At 39.8% G+C, this 22,455-nt stretch overlaps 1 protein-coding gene across 1 annotated transcript in view; it reads right to left on the reverse strand.

Moving 5' to 3' along the window:
* Positions 1 to 22,455, reverse strand: part of atrnl1b (attractin-like 1b) — a 69,825-nt gene that overhangs the window by 22,206 nt on the left and 25,164 nt on the right. The window contains exons 20-26 of the mRNA XM_005747380.1: positions 20,851 to 20,944; positions 10,442 to 10,494; positions 8,825 to 8,919; positions 8,517 to 8,595; positions 6,419 to 6,576; positions 4,074 to 4,135; positions 376 to 454 (exon numbers count right to left, since the gene is read on the reverse strand). Coding sequence (XP_005747437.1) covers positions 376 to 454; positions 4,074 to 4,135; positions 6,419 to 6,576; positions 8,517 to 8,595; positions 8,825 to 8,919; positions 10,442 to 10,494; positions 20,851 to 20,944 — 620 coding nt within the window. The remainder of the gene's footprint in view (positions 1 to 375; positions 455 to 4,073; positions 4,136 to 6,418; positions 6,577 to 8,516; positions 8,596 to 8,824; positions 8,920 to 10,441; positions 10,495 to 20,850; positions 20,945 to 22,455) is intronic.

Raw genomic sequence — 22,455 nt, forward strand, 5'->3', positions numbered from 1 at the left:
ACAGTTATCATCCGAGTTAAGCTCCAACTCCTGATTTTACAAATAACACAGTGACGGATCTCAACTCTCCACTCTGTGGGTACTGCAGCATTGCCAACTCCCATACAACTCTTAAAATCTGATTTCAGACACTGTCTTGAAGAGAAAGAACAAATGCTGCCCTCTTTCCTTTTGATTTCACTAAAGAGCAGAAGTCAGACTGCCTCTGAGAAGAGAGGGGCTGTGTGTATTTGGAACAGAAGCTGTAACAACATGCAGTGATTGTCACCCCACGTTCCTTAAAATGCCAAATGCTTTTGCATAAACAACCGGCATATTCACAATTTGTTAAAGTCAGGTGTATTTATGTAAGCACGGTGTGTTTTATCGACTTACCTCTCGTCGTCTAGAAGCCCAGCAGGTTTGTTTGATCTTCCACACCACCGCTGCCACCAGGAGTAGTGACAGAAAGCAACTGTTTTGACAGAGACGAAACAATATCAGCAAAATATTCTATTTTTTCATATGCATATGCAACATTAAGGTAGCCCCATATGAAATCATTTAAAGCCTTTAGCTACAGTAGAGCTCCTTTTTGGTTGCAAGCAACCTGAATGAATGTCACCGTGACCGAGGACATGCTGTTTTTAATTTAGCTGAAAGTTTTTGCCTTCAGTTTGAAAGATTGTGTAGAATTGTCGAAGTGCATTGGGGGGGAGGAAGGGACACACACACAGACACAAGAAAAAAACTGGCAGATTATATTTTTACTTGCAAGCTTGTTGAAAGCATAATCTCTCTTTGGGTCAAAGGAGTAGGCAGTCCTTCAAGTACCAGCTCTGCGCAACACCTCACAACTTGTGGTATTGTTTATTTTTTGTATCTAAACAAAGGGCATATCATTTATTAATTAGTAAGCTTTATCATGTTTGGACAAAGCCACATTAGCCCTTTTCTGCTAATCTAAGCGGCCGTGCAACTTCCAGCAATTCTGCAAAACAATGAGCTCAATTTTGCGAGCTTTTCTTACAGTACAAGTACGTAGCTTCGACATGATTAAACTCCTGACATTATCAGTGATCAAGACAGGACAGACTCAAAATTTCAAAGTTTCCTGCTAACAAAACAGCGAAGATGATTTGAAGAGGCGGAATATTCATTTCTCAGTAGACTGAATATTTTGGCTGATTACTTCAATTAATAATCCGACAGCACATTAGTCAAGGGAAATTCAGCAAGGTCCGAGCTCTACCGGGATAGAAAAATATGACTGATTGAGAGCTTCCACTTCATTATCCATGTGACAGATGAGAATGTAAAGATTATTATCTGCTAAAGAGACATTTTAGCTTTGTTTTAATTAAGAACATGTGTCAAATGGTGTTTTTACCTAAGCAAGCTCGTGGAAAGTATTAGTGTTGGCTTACATTTGATTTAATCAATTACTTCAATTACTTTGAACAATCTGAAATTTGAACATTTTATCCACTTGAAACAAATAAGGGTAAATATTTTCACATTTCCTTCAAGCCATTCTCTAATCACTGAAATTAAACCTGTGTTAAAGCACAGGAATAAAGGCGATGCCGTTTTGATTTGAAATGCTGCAATAGGAACAGTAAGATGTTGACTTGATATGCTACATTTCTACAACAGGTCCATTGGCCAGGATGTTTGAAGAAAGTGATAACAGGAAAAGAAAAAAATAAGTAAAGTGAAATTTAAGCGTTGACTGAAGTGAAACTCTGCTTCAAATATCACGGTCACACATGAAATGTATTTTAAGCTTTGAAACCGTTTCATTCTTTTAGAAGTACTTGAGCCATCTTAGACACCTTTGAAGATAACAGTGAGCGGCAGAAAAAGGGGTTGAGAGTGTCTGAATGGGATTTTCATGTGGCAGAAATGACCAGACAGATTTTTGGCTGTAGAACACAAAGCGTAATCACGCTAACTAGATTACAACTTAGACAAGTGAAGTTTATGAATTCAGATGAAGAAGAAATATGGAAATAATGGAAAAATACTAGGTGTCAAAAGGCTTGCAGTGGAAAAGGTAAAGTAAACACTGAATAAACATAGTTGAAGAAGAGTCATGCTGTCATTTCGTCGCCCTCTACCTCTTATACAAGGAGGCCTAGAAACCCTGTGGGGTGATTTGACATTTTGTCATCAAGCTGATTATGTTTCCTGCGGATTTCATCCCTCTTCAGAAAAAAAACAAGCTGTTTGTCACTGCATCAAGGCTTTTTTTTCTTTTTCATGGGTCAGTAAAAACTGGACAACAGAAGGACGATGTAGACATTATGAGGATTATTATCACCTCTCTAACAATGGAAACAAATCCTGGATCTTAGAAATACTTAAAGCATAAACAGTTTTTAAAACTAATACTGAAACAACAAAAAGAAGGACCAAACTGTAGCTGCGTTGTGTCCATGTTGTGAACCTGTTCAAAACTGTTTTTGTGTGTAATATATTTTAGACAAACTAAACTATCAGCCTCTCTTTTTCTTTCCAACGATTCCTGAAATTGGCTATTGAACTGTAACGTGATACGCTTGAAGCAGAGGATCACTGTTTGTGTGACAGCTTTACGGGAAAGTTATTGTGGGTTGTGTAATGATGGGCAGGTGCCTTGGGCAAAGACGATCTTCTATTCCCTTCGTGACACCTACACACATAGCATTTTAGTCCATTTAGCTACTCTGGGCAGCACAAGTTCAAAAAATGAACGCCTATACACAGAAAACAACTCTTGCTATAAGGTCAGTAACCAGAAACCACACGTATGGCTGTGGGGAACATCTTCTGAACCTTTTCAAAGATAGCAATATTTAGGATAACTTACAGTATAAATTTTGCAATTATACTCACATCTTCTTAACTTATTCAGACTTTGATGTACCTTTGAGACAGCCCAATTTACTCCTTTTAAACATTTCAATGAAAGACTTTCATCGCAGTTCTCTGGATGAAAAATCATTAACAGTCCTCATATCTTGATCGCCCACACCTTCTATTTAGATGGCACTTTCATAGAAATGTGCACCTACTTAAATTGTAACTGGCTGTTCATTTGGCACTTGAAAAAGGAAAATTGCTACCTTGAAGACACAAGATGCATTTACATGTATTCGGTTAGCAGAACTGACCTAAAAGGCTCACATAACTCAGTAAGGCCCAGGAGAGAAGAGCTGAGAGTGACGATACAGTGGATAATGTTTCCTGACTGGAGAACACTTACAGCCCTGTTTCCAAATAGTAGGGATGCATTGCAAAAATTAAATAAAACCGAACACAAGTATAAAATTAATCATTTAAAACATTTTTTTCCATTAAAAAGTTTTTAAAAAGTTCGTGTTGTGTAACATTTGAGAAGACCAGTTTCTGTAGTTTTAAAGTGAAATGCTTTTAGATGCAGTCAGGCCCATTTCGTGGTGTAGTTCATTTTATAATGTCTCAGATGCTTTTAGTGACTGACAGGTGTGGGCTGTGGAGGGCAAGTTTAAAACCAAGGCTCTTTTCACTGAGCCTGCTGCTCTGTTGCTGCTAATATAAACCAGGTTGTGGCCTGGCAACCCGAACAAAGGAGGACTTCCCTACAAAAGACGTTTAATGCATGTCACGGCAACCTTAAAATATATAATTTGGCATTAATGGTTCTTTCACCATCATTCAATATTAGTTTTCTTTATGCTGGGAAACATTACTGCTCAACTCTTATTTGCTCACACAGTCGTTCACCAAGTGAAACATACATATCTAAAAAGCAAAACTAATTGAGTTTCAATCATTTTTTAAACAACAGCTTTTTCTTATTATATACACTTATTTATTTAACCTGTTTTTCTTAGACTGAACCATCTCAACGTAACACCAGGCTTCAGTCTCACAGGCCTAGAAACCAGTCGGTGACGCTGTCATAACCACGATTTGTATTGGTAGAATGACTTTTTCACAAGCGGTTGGTGAAAGTTGCTGGCAATTGACAACTGGCTTGCCAGGTTGCTGTGAATCAGTCTCAAGGCTTTGTGACTAAAAGAAATGACTGAGTTCACGTTTAGGAATAAATAAATATTTTATACACTTACCTGAAAAATGTAACAAAGAACTGGACGAGATCCATAATGCCACCGTGCTGGGAGAAGGCGATCTAGTGAATGGAAAGAAGACGATAAGCAATGACTTACTATGAGAGAAAACGCATGGATATGCGTTATAATTTTAAGATTTCTAATGTATAAATTAACCTAAATTTGTAATTGTGTCTTAAGGTTAATGTTCAATATTGTTAATAGCATTTTTCTTTTCAGATGCATAAATTAAAATAAATACAACATTTTAAAATCCAAAATAACTCGCAATGCTGACTTCTTTTTTTATTTTTTTATTTAACCCATTGATCTCAGATCTCAGCAATAACACAGTCTCTCTCTACCATAGCCGACGTATCCAAAAGGCAACATGGCAGTGAATGACGCTTCATCAGAAACATGTTTCATCTTCATTAAAAGAGAGATTACACACAGTCCTGGCAGCTAAATCACATATAACAGGCCACATCATTGTGACAAGTCATTATCTACTGTAGATGTTTTGAAAGCACTGTAGCCTGAAAGCATTTAGACAAACACACACAATGTCATTTGGAGCCCCTGGTTGGCAACACATTGGTTTGGGTAACGGGGCACAAATTGTGCTTTTAGAGGTGGATTACTTGCGTCACATCTGTTGCGTTGAATGCTAATTTAACAATCAAATTAATCTGGTCTTCCAAAAAAAGAAGAAGATGATGCGTGGCTGAACCTACACATTTATTTATTCGTGCAGATATGTCTAGATTGTATTGAAATGTAGTGGTTAGCTAAATATTTGGCTATGTCAATATCACAGGAAACAGAAAGGGGTATGTTAATGATCATATAGCATAACAGAGTCACGGGGCTAATATTCTTTAATGACAACTTCATCTACCCCCCAAACTTCTGCCACCTTTGACTTTTTCCAACCCTATTAAGTAGAAAATGAGAATCACTGATCTGAAATAAGATGCTTACTGACATGGCTAACATGACTCACAAAGCACACTGTGCACAGATGTTAGCTGGCTTTTAAGTAAATTGGACATGTCTATTTAGTGCTTATAAAGTTGTTTTTCACACGATATGAGGTCAAAGCAATATGTGTAGGGTTAATTCAGTTTCAATTCATCCATCTAAGCCAATCAATTTCATCATCTGAGAACATTCTTCTATTACAATTGGCCTTTTATTACACGGAGGAACATGCTGACGATACGATTTGGTGGCAACATTTTCCCTCCATGAAAACTGCTCTTTACGATCCAAGTCTATATTTAAATCTGTTTATGTGTTTGGGCCTTACATACAAACCCTCATAAGAAGAAATCCTGTCTTATCTCATCCAGGTCTCCATTCTCATCCATGCATCATGAAGACAAGCAAAGAAAGAGAGACCTTATCCTGTTACAGAAGCTATTTGCTGTACAGCCCGGGCTAGTCCATAATAAATAAGCGACTGTTGGCTGGGAAATCTAATAGAAAACTATTACCAGGCCCCCTCCAAAGATGGATTGACCCCACAGATATTATTACTCCAAGGTGTTCCATTCATTTACCTCGTGAAATTGTAGGACGAAATATAAAAATCAATATTTGGGAGTGGACTAATTAGCAAAATGGATATTGTGTGATATTTGGGGGGGGACAATTGTTATCTCGTTGTATTAAATTGCATGGTGACAGCAGATTCGGGTGTTAATTCTATGGGTTTGACACCTTCCATATTCTAGTACTAACGTACTTTATATCAAACTTAGCATATTCCAGAGAGAGCGTTTCTAAGGCTTAGTTACAATTTATAGAATTAAAATGTTAAGCAACATTTATAATCCCTAAAATGTCAAAGAACACTCCCCGTGTGTGCTGTCCATGGGCAAGCTTTCCTTACAAAGAAACCCTGCCCATCCCCCATCCCTTTACACTAGACCTTTTTGTTTTCCTGCAAGTAGATAAAAGCAAATGGACGAGACATCTTTCAGTGTTGTATTTTCAAGCGGCCCACCAATCAAAGCCTCAATTGGATCCATTCAGGGAGAGGGGCACAAATTTGAAACAATGCTTTTTGCCTTTGCCTGCTAAAAAGCAGCTGTGCACCTATGAACACACATTCATTGAAGGTGTAATTACAATCAAGTGCACTCGAAATCACCCAGAGTGACAATGGAGCTCTGCATGTGCAAAGATGGCTGCTCCAGCTCTTTTTTGTCTTAATTCTTTTATAGATTTATTCATACATACTGTATTCACGTGTGTTTTTAGCATTTTGGAAACAGTCACAGCACATAAGAGAGGATTAGCTCACTGTCTTATCCGCTTCTCATAAGTCAGTCCAAGGTCACACACGCAGTTCTTACCTGGATCTTGATGGGCCATGAGAAGTTACTGACGTAGACATAAAAAGTAATGTTGGGGTTGCTTCTGAAGGTGAACTTCTCGCATGAGAAACTGTCTCTATATTCCTTGATGTTTGTTTTGGACACGATGGGCACCTCCTCTCCAGAGATTGTTCCAGCTGTAGAGTTAAAGAGTTTATGTTCAGAATATAAACATCTAACACACTCATTGTTATTTATGTAAAACAGAAATGTTTTAAATATTTCTAGATGTGGTTGAAAAGCCTAAAAGAGGAACATTAAGTCGTTTGAGACCTACACTTTGCCTTAATGTAACTATAGAAGATGAAGTCTGCATGAGGTCTGCTCAGATCCACTATTGTTAACAATCAGTTCTTGCTTGTGTCCATTTTTAGCTTTTCTCTGAGTGGCATCTTAACATTTTAAAACAGGATGATGCAATGTGCCTAAAATGAAATTCTGTATGCTAAACACTAAACCGTAAATTTTCTGTGTCTTGTGTATACAAACTTCTTGATATCCCTAATGAAATCAATATATAAACACATTCTGGACTAAAACTCTTAAAACTCAATCTTCCATCTATCTAAACGTTCCAAGTCATTTCTTATTCTTCCTCATGTCAGTGGGTTCTCAACATTGACATTCCAAACCACGGCTCTGAAACAAAAGCAGTGAAAATGACAGCTTGACTGTGGCTACGTGAGCACGTTTATCTTAATTGAAATCACCCCTCCTCTCCCTTCTCCTTCCCCCACCCAAAGGCGCTTCGCGCGCTCGTCGATTGTGAAGAGGGTCCCGTTCCTTCTGAGACACAATATCTTAGCAGAGAAAGGGGACCCAACTTCAAATATTAATAACGCTACTCCAAAAAGGTTAAGGTGGTGGCGAGGCGCGCGGGAGGTTAACGTGTCTTAGTGGCTAGAAAATGTCAGTGCTGTGTGGACAGGAGAAAGCGGCAGATGACTTGAGAGGAGGGGAGGCCAGAGATAAACAGTGGCACTGGACGACTGCAGTGTCCTTGGGTGTCTTTCCTCAGGGAACCTATAATATCCACTCAACAGTGACACGGTACACACTAACGAGAGAAGGCGCGTTGTTGTTCCTGCTATATCTCTTATATTGACTGACTAAATCATTACTTTAATATTTATATCATAATGTTACACACACACAGACATTATACTGTATATACATTTATTTTTATTATTATTATTATTATTATTATTATTAAAGCACTGATTGTATGGTATTAATCACATTTGTTATTAGATACTTTCTTTTTCAAATTGAATGAAACTGATTAAACAAAGGCTTTGTTTTGTAATTAGGTTCAATTTGAAAGCATCTTAGTCATTATTTCATTTAATGCTGTGAATGTGGGAACAATAGGAACCTTTTATGTCACAGACTTCAGAATAAATAGAGGACATCTAATCAGCCTGAGTCCATGTGGATAAAAATAAGCAACAAATTGTTGTCAGTTTGAATATTGGCTTTGGTGACCTTTGAATGCTGAGAAAGTTTTATAGATGTTTTGTTGGACATTTTTATAACATCCAAATAGCCTCCTGAGACCCAGCCTATTCATTTATGTCCTCTGTCACGCAAATCACAAAAAACCCCAGAAAAAAACCCTGAAAGATACTTTTTTTTCTTGGTTCGCGACTTCACGAAACATATAACTTTTGCTGAGAATACCTAATACTATTTGTGACAAAGAAGTTGGAACAGGAGAGACAAACTCACTACTACTAATCTTGCTTATGTCTGTTCTCCTTGTGCCTACATGGCTTCTCTCTGGGTACTCTAGCACTCCAAAAACATGCATGTTGGGTTAATTTGTGATTCTAAATTGGCCAAAAAGTGTGAATGGTTCTCTGTCTTGCTGTGTTAGCCATGCATTATAGTGGCAACCAGTCCAGGGTGTACCCCATCTTTTGCTCTTTGCCAGAGGGGATAAGTTTCAGCCACCTCCAACCCTGAATATCAGATATAATGGATAAAAAAAAGGATGGATACTAAAATGACTGGGACTAATAACTCACCAGAAACATTTCAAGTACAAAAAAAAGAAGAAAAAAAAAAAAAAGAGTACCTGTTGATCCAACCGACCACGTGATGTTCAGGTTGAAGTTATTGGACGCATTTATGGACATTTCCAAATTCTTGGTTTGCTTTAGATGAAAAACATAAATCCATTAATGAAATCATCTAAATACTGCACAAGTTACAATTTACATTACAAACGTTTTTACAGCAATGTCAGGCTCAATGTTTCTAATTATCAAAAACAACTGACCAGTAACCAGAATAATTAAATGTGAGTGCCTCAGAGCGCTGCGTTCATGTTAACTCTAACATCGTTCCCGATGACTCACTGAAAACTCTTCTTGAAGAAGTTACCTGCTCAGGCGAGGCCATGAAGTTTATGGCAGTGTAGTGATTATCATCTTCCTGGATGAGACTGAAGGTGAACTGGTAGTCAATCAGAAGATTGTCTGTTTAGAAAACCAGACAGGAAAGAAATTACTCAGATGTTGTCCCATGTCCCGTACATCATACGTAGATGACAGCTTCATCAAGAACTTAGCTGGCAGATGTAGCTTTACCACCACAGGCTAGAGGCTAAAATCTGATTGCTGCAATCAAGCATGGAACTAACAGATTAACCTGACCCTGAGAGTAAATAATCTTCACCAGAGATTAATGAAGTTTTTATTATTAATGAACTGCCACAGATGATTTCACTGGTAATGCTAAATTATCTTTTTTTTTTTTTTTTTTTTAAAGGAGATACATGCATCAAATATTTTATTATTAAATGTGTCCTTTCACATTTGTACCACAGCTGTTTACTTTTTCCCTGGGGGACTGCAGGGGCATGAGTACTAAGACAGTGGATGATCGAATTTGCAGGAGCTATTTTTTGGCATATAAATTACATAATTTACCGGCCAGAGTCTGAGATGTCCTGTAAAGCCACAGAATAAAAAGTATTTCTTTATAGGCTTAAATAAGCCTCCTGAAGATCTGACTCATGATTAAAAACAAACAACAAAAAACTGCACATTAATAGTAAAATGGCATTAAAGCCACAGAAGGCTTTGGGAGATACATTTAGGTCTGCATTTTTCAATTACAAACTACAAACTAACACACACTGCAAAGGAGCTGGATAATGTCGCATGAGTTCAAAGTGCTAATCTATGCTCAGTGGCCTTTTGGATAGTGAGCACTGCCATGTTTACAATAGTGCACAGCTAAGCTCAAGAACAAGTCCCAGTGGTGTCCAGAGGTTAAAACAAGCTTCAGGCTTTTAGTTTCCTGTCTTCCCCCCATTGAGCCTGTTGTCAGGCTGTGGCATTTCAAAAAGGGACAAAACCTTGGCAAAGGCTCTGTTGTCAGTAGCGGAGTGCTGAAAGGCAGATAACAAATCACTAAGTACCGCAGCACCGTGAAGGACACCACATCATGCAAATAAACGCACAAAGCACAAACACACCAGCGTGTACAGTATACACAGGAAGGGGGGCACAGATGTGCTCCCACTCGGCGCTGGGTGTCAGCTTCGTGTCATTCGAGTTCCTTTTCCATATACGCACACTGATAGTTTGACTTGTTAAGTGAAAGGAAAATCTATCATTTAGTCAACTTTCTAAATGAATAAATGAGTAGGTGCGTGATTGAGTGAGTAGACAAGTGGAGAATTTTTTACTCCTCCGTCTCCTTGATTAGCTCAATCACTCACTCCCTCTGATGCACTTGACATTTTCACGACAAGTCATTCTGTCACCGAACAAGCGCCCCTGGTGCCAAAGTGCTAAAATGCTCCATCTGCCCTGGGCGGAAGAGTGGAAGTGGAAGGAGAGGGGGGAGAGAGAGAGAGAAAGAGAGGGGAGACAGAAAGAGAGAGGGGCAGAGAGAGAGAATCGCCAAGAATAATAAAGGTGTGTGTTTGTGAGAGCGAGTGCATATGAGCTGTCTCTCCAGCAAGTAGCTGTCCAGCGGAGAATTACTCACAGTAACAGGTTCCTCTGAGTGGATTGCCAAGGTAACGGTTTTCTGAGTCACATCTGCAGTGAAGAAAACAGAGAGGAGAGAACAAGATGAAGAAGAGTGCGAACAGATTGAGAGCAAGAATGCCTCTTATCAGAAGCAGTGTCTGCCAAGTGCCAGCGCATTAGCTCCTGCTGTTGGCGCCTCATCAAGTCTCTTACTTTTGACAAAGAGGAAATAATCTGATAGTTTGTAAAAGTTAATTAGATTTTTTTTCTCTTCCCCCCCCAAAAAATGTTGTTTATCAAAGTCACACATGCACAAAACTTCACATTCCGCTTGATCACAGAGGTCTGTGATCAGGTTTAAGCCCTTAAAATCCTTGGAGCAAAAACAGCTCTTATTTGAATTTTGGAGAAATATAATCTTTAACTGAGAATAACCGGTGATCAAGGGGAATCCTCCTCGTGGAATAAAGTCAGATAAGACAGAGTTTTGCACGTAGTAAGGAGAAAATTTAAAGTTCAAAATGGACCAGGTTTATTGACCCAAGTTAAAACTCAGATGTGATAATCAGAGCTGGGGTTGAACACAGTAACAACAGTCACAGGCTAAATAACTAAATGGTTGTCCCATGACGTTTAATTCTGTCCATAACTCAGAAGTGTTTTTACAGAAAACAGGAGGCTTTTGCTTGGACGCTGTTAAGTGCAACTCCTTGTTTCTCTGATACTTTAGGGCAGGGGTGTCATAATCGCCACAGCAAAGCCCGCAATCCAGCCCTAATTTTTCCTGCCGATAAAGATCTCCAACTTCCTATTCATCCTACAAAATAATTACACGATTTAAAAATCCCTTTAAAAGTGCCTGTTTTTTATTGTTTGTTTGTTTTTTCACTATTTACAACATAAATTTCAGTTGTTTACAGTGGGTAGTTAATACATAGTAAAACTAGTTTCTTTGGTACTGTACGTGGCTCATGATGTCAAAGGGGTTTGCAGCCATGCTTTTTTCTCCCTCTAAGGCAGGGATGTCAAACTTACAATAAGCCTAAGAGAGGTTAAATTCAAGTCTCAAGCTTTTCCTTTAAAGTCAACACTTTTTAAACATCCAGGTGTTCCTGTAAGATTGTGTAGTTTGCTAAAACCCATTACAGTTTTGGGGGGGGGGGTTCACAACAAGGATGTTGTGGTATCAGCCAGAAAACAGTCTGACTTTTAAATGAAGTGCTTCCAAGCAAAATAATTTGTTAACATCCACAGAACGCCATCAACTGCTCTGTTTTATCAGCCCCATTGCTTTCTAAAGCCCCCATAATGAGGAGGAACATATGGCAATGTTCACTGGACTGCACTGCTCCGCCTCTCAACGCACGTACATGCATTTAACTGTCCGCAGTTCACTCCGAACTTCACTGTCATCACTCTTAAGCGACTGACCACAATGAGCAGGTTGATGAATGCCACATATGCAATTGAAGCGCACAAATAAGGTGAAAATTGTTGTGTTACTTTAAAGATAAGAAACCTATTATCACACTGATTAGGCTTCACAGTTGGTTCATCTTGCAGACAACCAATTAAACTTGTGAGAATGTGAATATCCGAGGCGGTGTCGAGGAGTCAGAGGGGACGGCAAATAAAGGAGGGAACAGAGTGGAGCGAGCCAACCGAGAGGCACGAACGCCGCTGAGGAGGAGGAGGAGGCCGTCAGTGATGTTACACTGAATGAGGATGACTCTGACTCTAAAAATAATTTGAGACTGGCTTGGTTTGCAGCATTTCAGATTTGCAAGACAGACGCTATCACCACCTAACGTACTGTGCAAAAACCAACAAAAATAAAAACCCAGTCATACGGGGGTTGAAGGTCACCAGACGTCATTCGGCACATTAAATATCACCAGGGAGAAAAAATGTCAAAAATGCTTTTAAAAAAAAAAGCAAAAAAAAAAGCAAAGCTATTACACAACAGCTTTGATTTGACAACAGCTTTATATGTCACATATTACTGTAGCTGCTGACTCCTCTCAGACACTCAGGAGTACAGTGCACAGCAGAAGTGACTACACCCCTGTGCAGCAACTTCAAATTCAAATGATTCAAAATTACAACAGTTGCACTACTTTCAAGCTTTCAAACGGGACATTTGGATTTATTCAAAATCCAAACTAACAGTTTCGTTTGACTGCATCATACAAAAGAACACCAACAACAGAAGTCTGCACAGCTTCAATAACTGAATCTGTTCATTTCTCAATATTGTGCATCTCCAGCTATATTATGATGGTAGACTTGATCCTTCTTGGCGTGGAGGACGTTTGTCTTGACATTTTTCAGTGACAATTTTTGCCCAGCCTGTCCTTTGCTGCAGGGGTTGTGTCCCTTTGCCTTTCTCACTGAAATACTGCAAAGGTGTGCTGTTGGATTCGCATCAGAAGGAACACTTTAACAGATTGCACTTTTCATTTTATTCATTTAGACAAACTCTTATGTAATTCTGTCCATGTGCTTTGGATCGTTATCATGCTGGAATATTCCTCCTCTCCCAGGCTCCTGGAGTCATCTCGTCGACCATGTCCGTGATGCCCTCTATAAATGTCATCTCTCTAACACCCTTTGCACTCACGCAGCACCATATCATCGCACTCCCACCTCTTCAGTGTCAGGACTATGTGTTCACAGTGGTAGCTCTGGCCAGGTTTGAGCAAAACGTCTTGTAGTTCATCTGATATTATCTTTTTTTTCTTTCCCCTCTCTCTGTTTTGGTCTCATCAGACCAAAGAATGTGCTCCCACTCTTCATAATGTAGAGCAAGCAAGGTTTTGCATTTTTGCAATGTCACAAAGTCATGATTAAGAGTGATTCTACATATAACCACTGTGCCAAATCTGAGGCATCTGCCCATTTATTTCGCAGAACGACAATGTACAAGGCAACATTTTAAGAGGATCGTCACTGTGGCTTCAATTACTGGTACTATAGCTCTTATTATACCTGCTGATTACTGCTGCAAATGTGTTTTAACTCATTTTGAGCAGCAATCAACCTCCATGCATCCTTTCTCAGCTTTTATGCAGTATTACAGTCGGATCTTCAAATTCTAGTGTTCACATTTTACAACACTAAAATCACTCTATAGTATTAGATTTTTGTTGTTTAGAAAATAAGGAATAATCTTCTAAACTCTATAAATTATAAAGAGGTGATAAAATTTTTAATCATTTGGTAAACTCATTCAAATTGAAAACATGTCATGTAATGAAAACAATAACTCACGCCAATGCACATGTGCAGAAGATGGATTTTTAACACTGCATCTACCCAGCAAAACCTAAATAACAAGGATCGGTGTCTTCAGTGACCTAAAGGAGGCAGGTTCACACAGCTCAGGAGGGGTCAGCTCTGCCCCCTCTTGCTGTTATAATGTTATACAGGCAAGGACAGGGCAGAGTGGTCTTTTACCACGGTACAAAGGACAGAGGACAAATGCTGCCACAGGCTTTTGAGCCTAACAGAACGTCACTGGCAGGGCATTTCAACTGCTTGGCATTTGCAGATGGCAAAACACACAAGTACCCATGTGCTCATCAGTATAATGCAGCTTCCCAACACTGTATCTTAATTTAATCTAGACCTGCATGCATCCGTGCACACATCTGAACTTCAGGCAGTCCCCTTGAACTGTATCTTAATTTAATCTACACTCAGCTTGAACCTTTGCCTGTCCCTGTGCCAGCTCAGTGATTAAAACAGACAAAAATGCAAAGACAGACACAACAACAGAGAAGAAATGTGCTTAAAACCCTTACAGTTTAATTCACATCTGTGCAGGCTAGCACAGGCATGCATATGTTCACACACTCTTGAGAGGTACACCACGTTACCCCCGAGCATGTGAAGGATCCTGAACACTGGATGCATCCAAATGAGCAATATGATAAATATTTCCCTCGCCGGTTTTATTTGACTCATCGCTATGATGCAGCTCAGACCTCTTCAATCGCTTTCAAAAGCACTTCTATTCTGCACCGATGCACCCTTCACTTCATTAGTGCAGCTATTATTTGGAGGTCCTAATGGCATCAGTAGATGCAGAGCATGCACGAGTGAAAATCTGCATGTGTGTACTTCTGTGCACAATGCTCAAAAGGCAGAGTACCCTTGCGAAGAGGTCTTTATTTAGGCTTACAGGGAGGGATGGTGCAAGCGAGCGGCTGACAGTGTTTGGGGACACAATGATTATATGTAATAAGAGCTTGAAAGTTACAAGATATAAAAAAAAGTAATTAGATTACACTTGTGTCATTACACTAACGTAGCTGTATATGAAACCTGGTTTGATTTTGACATTAGAGATGCAAACATGAATTATGTATTGGAAATGTCAGGGCTCCATAAAGATTTCTGCAGCAATCATCCTTGATATGATCTGGTAGGTTATATGTACTATGCATTATATATTAAGTTACATTATATTAAGGCATATTATGTTTTTAACTTTGCATAAGCGAGTGGCAGTCTTTTGGTTAGATAAACAAAGCACAAAGCCAACCCATTAAGTACCAAAAACTGCTTAGTGACCACTTAAAGTTGGCTCCAAAAGACATACAACCCTCAGAGAACAACTTAGGCCCATTTCAAAACTCCCTTTTATTGCAAAAGTGTTAAAAATAAAAGGTAACTGCACTTCAGTTCTATGGAAGAATTGAACTTTCTCTAAAAGTTTCAGTCTGGTTTCCATAGAGGTCCCTTGGCAGAGCCTGCTGTTCTCAAGCGATCTGTTGATGTTCAGGGATTCAGGAGAGTTCATTCGAAGTGATGTTGGATTTAAGCCCAGCCTTTGACAATACTGACCAACAAGTATTGATCAAGAGGTTGAAACAGCAGGTGAGCAAGTCTGGTCCAGCATTTGAACAGTTCACTTTAATGCTTATAGAAGCGTCTCCATTGCCACATCAACTTACAAATCATCACTCTGCCACTCTCACATGGTGTTCCACAGGGTTCTGTTCTTGGCCCCATTTTCATTCATTGTACAGTGGGATGCAAATATTTGGGCAACCTTGTTAATAGTCATTATTTTTCTGTATAAATCGTTGGTTGTTACAATAAAAAATGTCAGTTAAATATATTATATGGGAGACAGGTGTTTTTCTTGGAATGCTGTGTTCCTTTTCCTCCATGTATAACGCCCCTTGTTATGCTCAAATAACTCAATTTTAGTTTCATCAGTCCACAGCACCTTATTCCAGAATGAAGCTGGCTTGTCCAAATGTGCTTTAGGAAACCTCAAGCGACTCTGTTTGTGCTGTGGGCAGAGAAAAGGCTTCCTCTGCATCACTCTCACGTACAGCATCTCCTTGTGTAAAGTGCACCGAATGCTTGAACAATGCACAGTGACTCCATCTGCTGCAAGATGATATTGTAGGTCTTTGGTGCTGGTCTGTGGGTTGACTCTGACTGTTCTCACCATTCGTCGCTTCTGTCTATCTGAGATTTTTCTTGGTCTGCCACTTCGAGCCTTAACTTGAACTGAGCCTGTGGTCTTCAAATTTTCTCAATATGTTCCTAACTGTGGAAACAGACAGCTTAAATCTCTGAGACAACTTTCTGTATCCTTCCCCTAAACCATGACTGTGAACAATCTTTGTCTTCAGGTCATTTGAGAGTTGTTTTGAGACCCCCATGTTGCTATTCTTCAGAGAAAATTAAAAGAGGAGGGAAACTTACAATTGACCCCCTTAAATTATCTCATTATTGGATTCACCTGTATATGTAGGTCAGGGGTCACTGAGCTTACCAAGCCAATTTGAGCTCCAATAATTAGTTCTAAAGGTTTTGGAATCAATAAAATGACAACAGTGCCCAAATTTATGCACCTGCCTGATTTTGTTTAAACAATTATTGCACACTTTCTGTAAATCCAATAAACTTCATTTCACTTCTCAAATATCACTGTGTGTGTGTCTCCTATATGATATATTCTTTCTTTGGCTCTCGGAGGAGGCGGACGCACTTTTTCTCCTCTCCCTTATCTTCCCTGCTAGTTCTTATGTCCTTGTCTAGTCTCGTGTCTTTTTTGTATTACTTTCCCTGGAACACTCTCTCACAGTCTGTGTCAATAACCTAAAAGAGAATTATGGATTTGATCAACTGGTCTCTGAATGCTATTGACACCCTTTGACGAGAAGTCTGGGCTCGGGAGAACCCAAGTGCCCTGGAGGGACTTTCCCTGCCGGATACACAATGGACGGGTGGCAGAGGATCGTGTGCCTGGCGGGACTGTCGATCGAGGATGCTGAAGATATCTACCTATTCGGAACCACGATAACAGGGTTCTTGCTGATCGGAGCTGGCTTGGCCCTGGCTTATTGGAGAATTAAGAGAGCGGAACCGGCTGTTCAAACCCCCACAAGGCTGCCCGTTGGGATTGGAACGATAGGTGCGACTTCTCAGAAAGGGCTCACTGAAGGCAGCATGGTTAAGAGCTTGGAGGTGCTTACGATTGCAATGAATGCTCAGAATAACACCTTTGAGCGTATGTATGTTGGATTAGATCAGGAAAGAATCAACTCAGAACAACATCTCTGGGCGGAAGCTGGATTACATCTCGGATCAGTTGGCTGCGGTCGTGAGGTCTCAGAATCTGCTATGTGAGCAAAAGAGTGACAAGACCACAGAATCGACGGCTAATAACATCACGGAGAAACTCGCAGCTATCCAACGGGAGATTGAGAGACCTGTGTCGGAGTGTTAAAAACAGCTTGAAATTCTCATGAGTTGTTTGCAAAAGAAAAATCACCATCATAATCCGGCTACCCCTTCGGCGCCAGCTGTGGGGTCAAGGCTGGAGCCGAACAAAAACTCCCTGATAACGACTGTGTTGAGTCTGTTCCTTCCCATTCCATGCAAGGCCACCTGGGTTGGCTGGAAGACTGTTTACTTAGCCTGGCAGGGCCAAGGACACTGTCTCAGCTGAACTATGGACGCGCACACACATACATATACTGATACTGATAAGCACTCACTGACGCATCACCCTCCCTATCCAACGCCACCTCCAACGCTTACCTCCCCTCCGATGGGGTTATCGGGTCAGCTGGAGGCGCAGTCGAAGATTGCAGCGGTCCCAGATCAGATGTACACACTGGAACACTTTCCCATGTTGCTGTCTGTGTTTATTGTGCTATGGTGTGTTGATACCTGTGCATTCCTGTATTATCCTTTTGTGTTGCACATTTCAATGTTTTTTTCCTCACTACCTAGCCTGACCTGTCTCCCCAATGTGATGTTTGTATTGTATGTACGGTCGGCAAGGTCTGTCATCTCGGTTGTGGGCAAAAGACCTGCAACTGACAAATAAAGGCCATCTCATCTCATTTCATTTAACTGACATTTTTTTATTGTAACAACCAACAATTTGTACAGGGAAATAATGACTATTAACAAGGTTGCCCAAACCTTTGCACCCCACTGTATTTACTTCCTTTATATCGGCATTTAAGATCATTTTTTAAAACCCTGGCATGTTGATGATATTCAGCTTTATATCACTTTTAAACCTCAGTGTTTTTCTAAAGTTTTAATTGTCGCCCCTGCTACCCTGTTATTTAAAATCTGGGTTCACTCTTCTGTTATGATAACCAATCTATTAAAAAAAACCTGGGAGTTGTTTTGCATGGGGAGTTGTCAGTGGTTCTGCATGTTTGTAAGCATCTCTTTAGCTCTTGTTTTCATCAGTTAAGAAAGAGTACATTTCCTCCTGTTATATCTAAGTCAGAGATTTCAATTTTTGTTTTATTTTATTTTTTTAAACTATTGCAATTCACCTCTTCACCTGCCTCAAACAATCCCTCCATGCATCATCTACAGCTTGTGCAGAATGCTGCTGAAAAGCTTATCTGGTTATACAAAATTCTCATGTTACACCTCTGCTGATCTAAGACTAAAAACTAAAAGTGACAGATCCTTTGTAATCATGGCAGCCCATTCTTTGCCCCCCAGTTTATGATCTGTGAGCCCAGCAGATTCATTCAAAACAGAGCCTGTCAATGACACAGACACGGCCATGAGTATGTCTGAATGTAGCCATCATGAGCATTACGGCAAAGTAACCTACAAAATAACAGAGTGCCCTCACTTTAGAAGTGTTGTTTTGGGAGTGTTTTAGTACTGTTGAAATTTCAAGGTGATAATCAGCAACAGCTACAAGGATCTTCTCGAAGCTGGCTTCAAAGCTTTGCCTGGCCTGTTCTGATGCTCGAGTCTGATTCTGCAGTAAATGAGAAAATAAGTTGCTTTTATTAACTGTTATCCACCTGCTATCTGAGTATAACACTACACTGTACTGCACTGCACAACATTAAATCTAGTAGCAGAAATCAATGTGACATTTTTTTCCAGTTGTGCAAAGTGTTAGTTATTTGCTCTCAATGTTGACTGAAAGCACTGAGGGTTTGGAAAGGTCTCGCTCTCCTGTAGCCCTTCTTTCTTTCTTCTTTGATTTCTCTGCAGTCTTTCCCTCTTATTCCCATAACCTTTATGAATTCTTCTAGTCAATGTTTTTATTTTTCATGTATATTGTGATCATGCATTATTTTCCTTGTGTTTTCAAAGAGAATTATAAAAGCAGAAAAGCAGGAGGGGGATTATCTCATTTTGATCAAAACACAAAGGAGTGTTGGGTGACTTTGGAGAGAGAGAAAAAATCATTAGATTGTGGGTGAGTGTGTACGTAAGCACACATATGTTTGCCGCTGACCCATCCATAAGGCTTATTGCATTAGGGTTATCAGAAATATCAGTCTCCATTATGCTTACAACTGGGAAAGCAGACAGCTAAGAGATGGTCCTCCTACGCGAGTGGATTCGACTGTGTCAGCAGAAATCACCCTGGAGGTGGAGTTCCTGGCAAATAGTGCCAACTGCCTGTTTTTACACCACAGGGCCATTAGCATCAGCATCTAAGCCTCGACATGAGGAGAAATTGAGCCGTTCTTATTGGTCAGAAATCAATCCTCATAACTATATTATGAAAATCACGAGTCACTGCAGGAGATAAATCATGTAATAAAAAAATCCCATTAAATTTATTTAAAAAATGGCTGGTGAAAGTCAGGCTATATAATGACTTAAAATCAACCAAAGTAATTGTTTTAATGCCTTTTGGAATTATCCATGATGGCAATACGGGGGCCAAATTAAACAATTACACAAACACACTGATCCACTTCACCACAGAAATTGAATATTTTTAACATACTAATTATTTGTTTGTCAAGAAAGACCTCTTTTGGGTAACCAGCTACCCGTTACTCTACTTTGCAACAATGTTGTTTTGCTAGGATTGGTTTAACTCAATCAGCAGTTCAATTTGTGTGTCTGTAAAGACAAATTACAATTTTTTTAAAGCATGAAGAAAGCACATAGTGCTTTCCTACAGCCGGGTACCTCACTTGTTTTCCTTAAAACAGCCTCAAGCACATCTTCAAGGCTCTATCCCAAGTGATTACTGACACGCTTATGTTGTTCAGAGAATCGCTCTGAACACATTACCGTGAGTCAGTGGAGTTTAGTCGGAACATTGTTGGTATTTCTGATCTGACCTTTCTGATACTGAAATAAAACTCAGCCAAAAGAGCAAGTACTACAATGAGGTCAGCCGCAGGTCATAAGTAATGGGACAACAGCTCCTAAAAACTGAGTGCACTGAAAAGAGGCGAGATTTCAACCCAGATCTTCATCGGGTGAACAGTCACCAGTAATCAGGCAGCAACTTTTTTCCATCACTTAAATGGTATTTTTCTATTGTGGATTTAATAGGAATATATATAATCAGATACTTTTCATTATTTTTTTTATCTTGTTATTCTGTTATCAACCTCAACCAGCCACAAACCGAAATCAGCTGATTTCCAGCATTTTCAGTCTTGACCCGTAAACAGCCAATCATCCTCACGTGTGTCCGATAACAGGCCGGTCCATTTCACACACAACACGCACCCAGCACTGCAGGCACACAGCTGCACACTCGCAGTCACACGCTAACATGTCATTAGTGTGGAAGCTCCTTACTGAGAGTGAAGACACAAAGTTGTCCAAAGTAAACATAAAACGCTCATAACAATAAACTTAATGAGACACTTCAGTCACCTTCACCCAGATGAATACAGACATCTTAAAGAAGCTAACAAAGGCAAAGCGGATCAATCTAAAGCAACCCAAAGCTCAGAACCAGCTACAAGTCATCAGCCTCGGTATGAGCAAAGCACAAAAGTAGCTACAAGGACAAAACAAAAAACAGCTATCTAGTGCATTTATACACATAGTGGAAAATGATGGAAGCAGTCAGTTCATCTTCCATTGTTAAATTTCAGGAACAAAATTTGCATGAGTGAGTGTGAGAGAGCGAGAAGTGACCAATATACTCACAGCTGGCACTGGTCTCCTTTGATCCCCTTGGTGGTGCAGAAACACTTGCCGGTTAACACCTGACACACACTTGCATGACCATTACACTTGCAGGCTGTAACAGGCAAAACCAGATGGAAAAGAAGGTTGGGAAGACAGAGAGTAGCAAAGCCAAAAAAGAAAAGGAAAAAAGACAGGTACAAGAACCGAAATGATCAATATCAAACCTGAACAAAAAAGAAAAAAAACTTGATACAGTAAACACATGGCTGGTTTGGATTTGTACACTTGTATGTGATCAGTTATACATTTGAAACCTGTGCAGGTAAGACTGCACAGAGGGGGAAATTGATATTGATCTGGGTAAGATGGTAAACAAATGTATTTCCCAAAAGACTGGCTGAACTTCAAAGACATGAAGGAGAACCACCACCTCCAAACAAAGGCTAAGATACCCGCTAGGCATGTACATGTGTGTCTGTGTGTGTGTAAAGAATACAGAAAGTGCTGCAATAGATGTGTGACAGATGAGTGAATTGGCTTCTAAAGTGCTTCTACTGTGACAGCCTTTCAGGTTTGCTTTTGCAGGACAAAAAAAAGAAGGGAAAAAAAAACACTGACCAATTCTTTTCAGTTCAGTAATCATTAAAACACTGAAAAGGTGCATTACTGAAGGACCAGTGGATCCTCCTCCCTCCTTTCCAAGTAGTGCACCCTTTCCAGCATGGCATGAATATTTTAGGAGACTGGAAAGCTTTTAACTGAGTATACTGACACTTCCACCAACACTTCTTGTTATTGACAGCTGGTGATACGGGGATTTAATTTGACTATGTGAAAGCCACATTAGATGTGGTTCTCCTCGCTGTGAATTTATTCACATGTTCCTATCACAAATTATGATTTTTTTGTCCTCAGGCTCCAGGAGAATGAGGAGAATAGTGACAGGTATTCACTGGTGCAGTTTCACTTTACAACTCACAGCTTTAGCCTGAGCAGCAACATATGGTATCTGAGACTGTAAAGCTCCCACAAAATTTGTGTCTCCCATGTCTGGCGAGTCACACAAAACCCCACATGTAACTTCTCAGGAATGCTATTCATGTCTCATAACCATTGAGTGCAGCTAAATCTCCTCTCAACAAGGAGCCTGTACTCCCAGCCTTCAGCCAGTCTGTGATCCATTCATTAAGAAACACAAGCCAAGACAGTTATCAGATACTAGTGTGATCATTGTGTATTTGATTTAATACCCATTCCTGTACTGCGTTCACATCGACTCTCCACAATAAATTTAGCAGACATTATGTGTTTTGGCTTAGAAAACAGGAATTCAGCATAATTTATGGGTTGCAGTCACTTAAGAAAAATTTATTTGCCATTGGGCAGGAGACTGAGATAATAAATCTCCCTCATGAGCTAATCAAAAACTCAATCAAAAGAGGTTTTCTATCAAGAAAGAGCACCACACCCAGAAAACTGGTAAAGCAGTTAGGCTACTGAGCTGCATGTGTTGAAGTTTGTATTAAGTTGAGCTTAAAGCATCAATTTTCCCCCTTCCTAGCTGTGTGTGTGTGTGTGTGTGTGTGTGTGTGTGTGTGTGTGTGTGTGTGTGTGTGTGTGTGT

This window comes from Pundamilia nyererei, unplaced genomic scaffold, assembly GCF_000239375.1.
Source record: "Pundamilia nyererei isolate P.nyererei 1_Seehausen unplaced genomic scaffold, PunNye1.0 scaffold00196, whole genome shotgun sequence".
NCBI lineage: Eukaryota > Metazoa > Chordata > Actinopteri > Cichliformes > Cichlidae > Pundamilia > Pundamilia nyererei.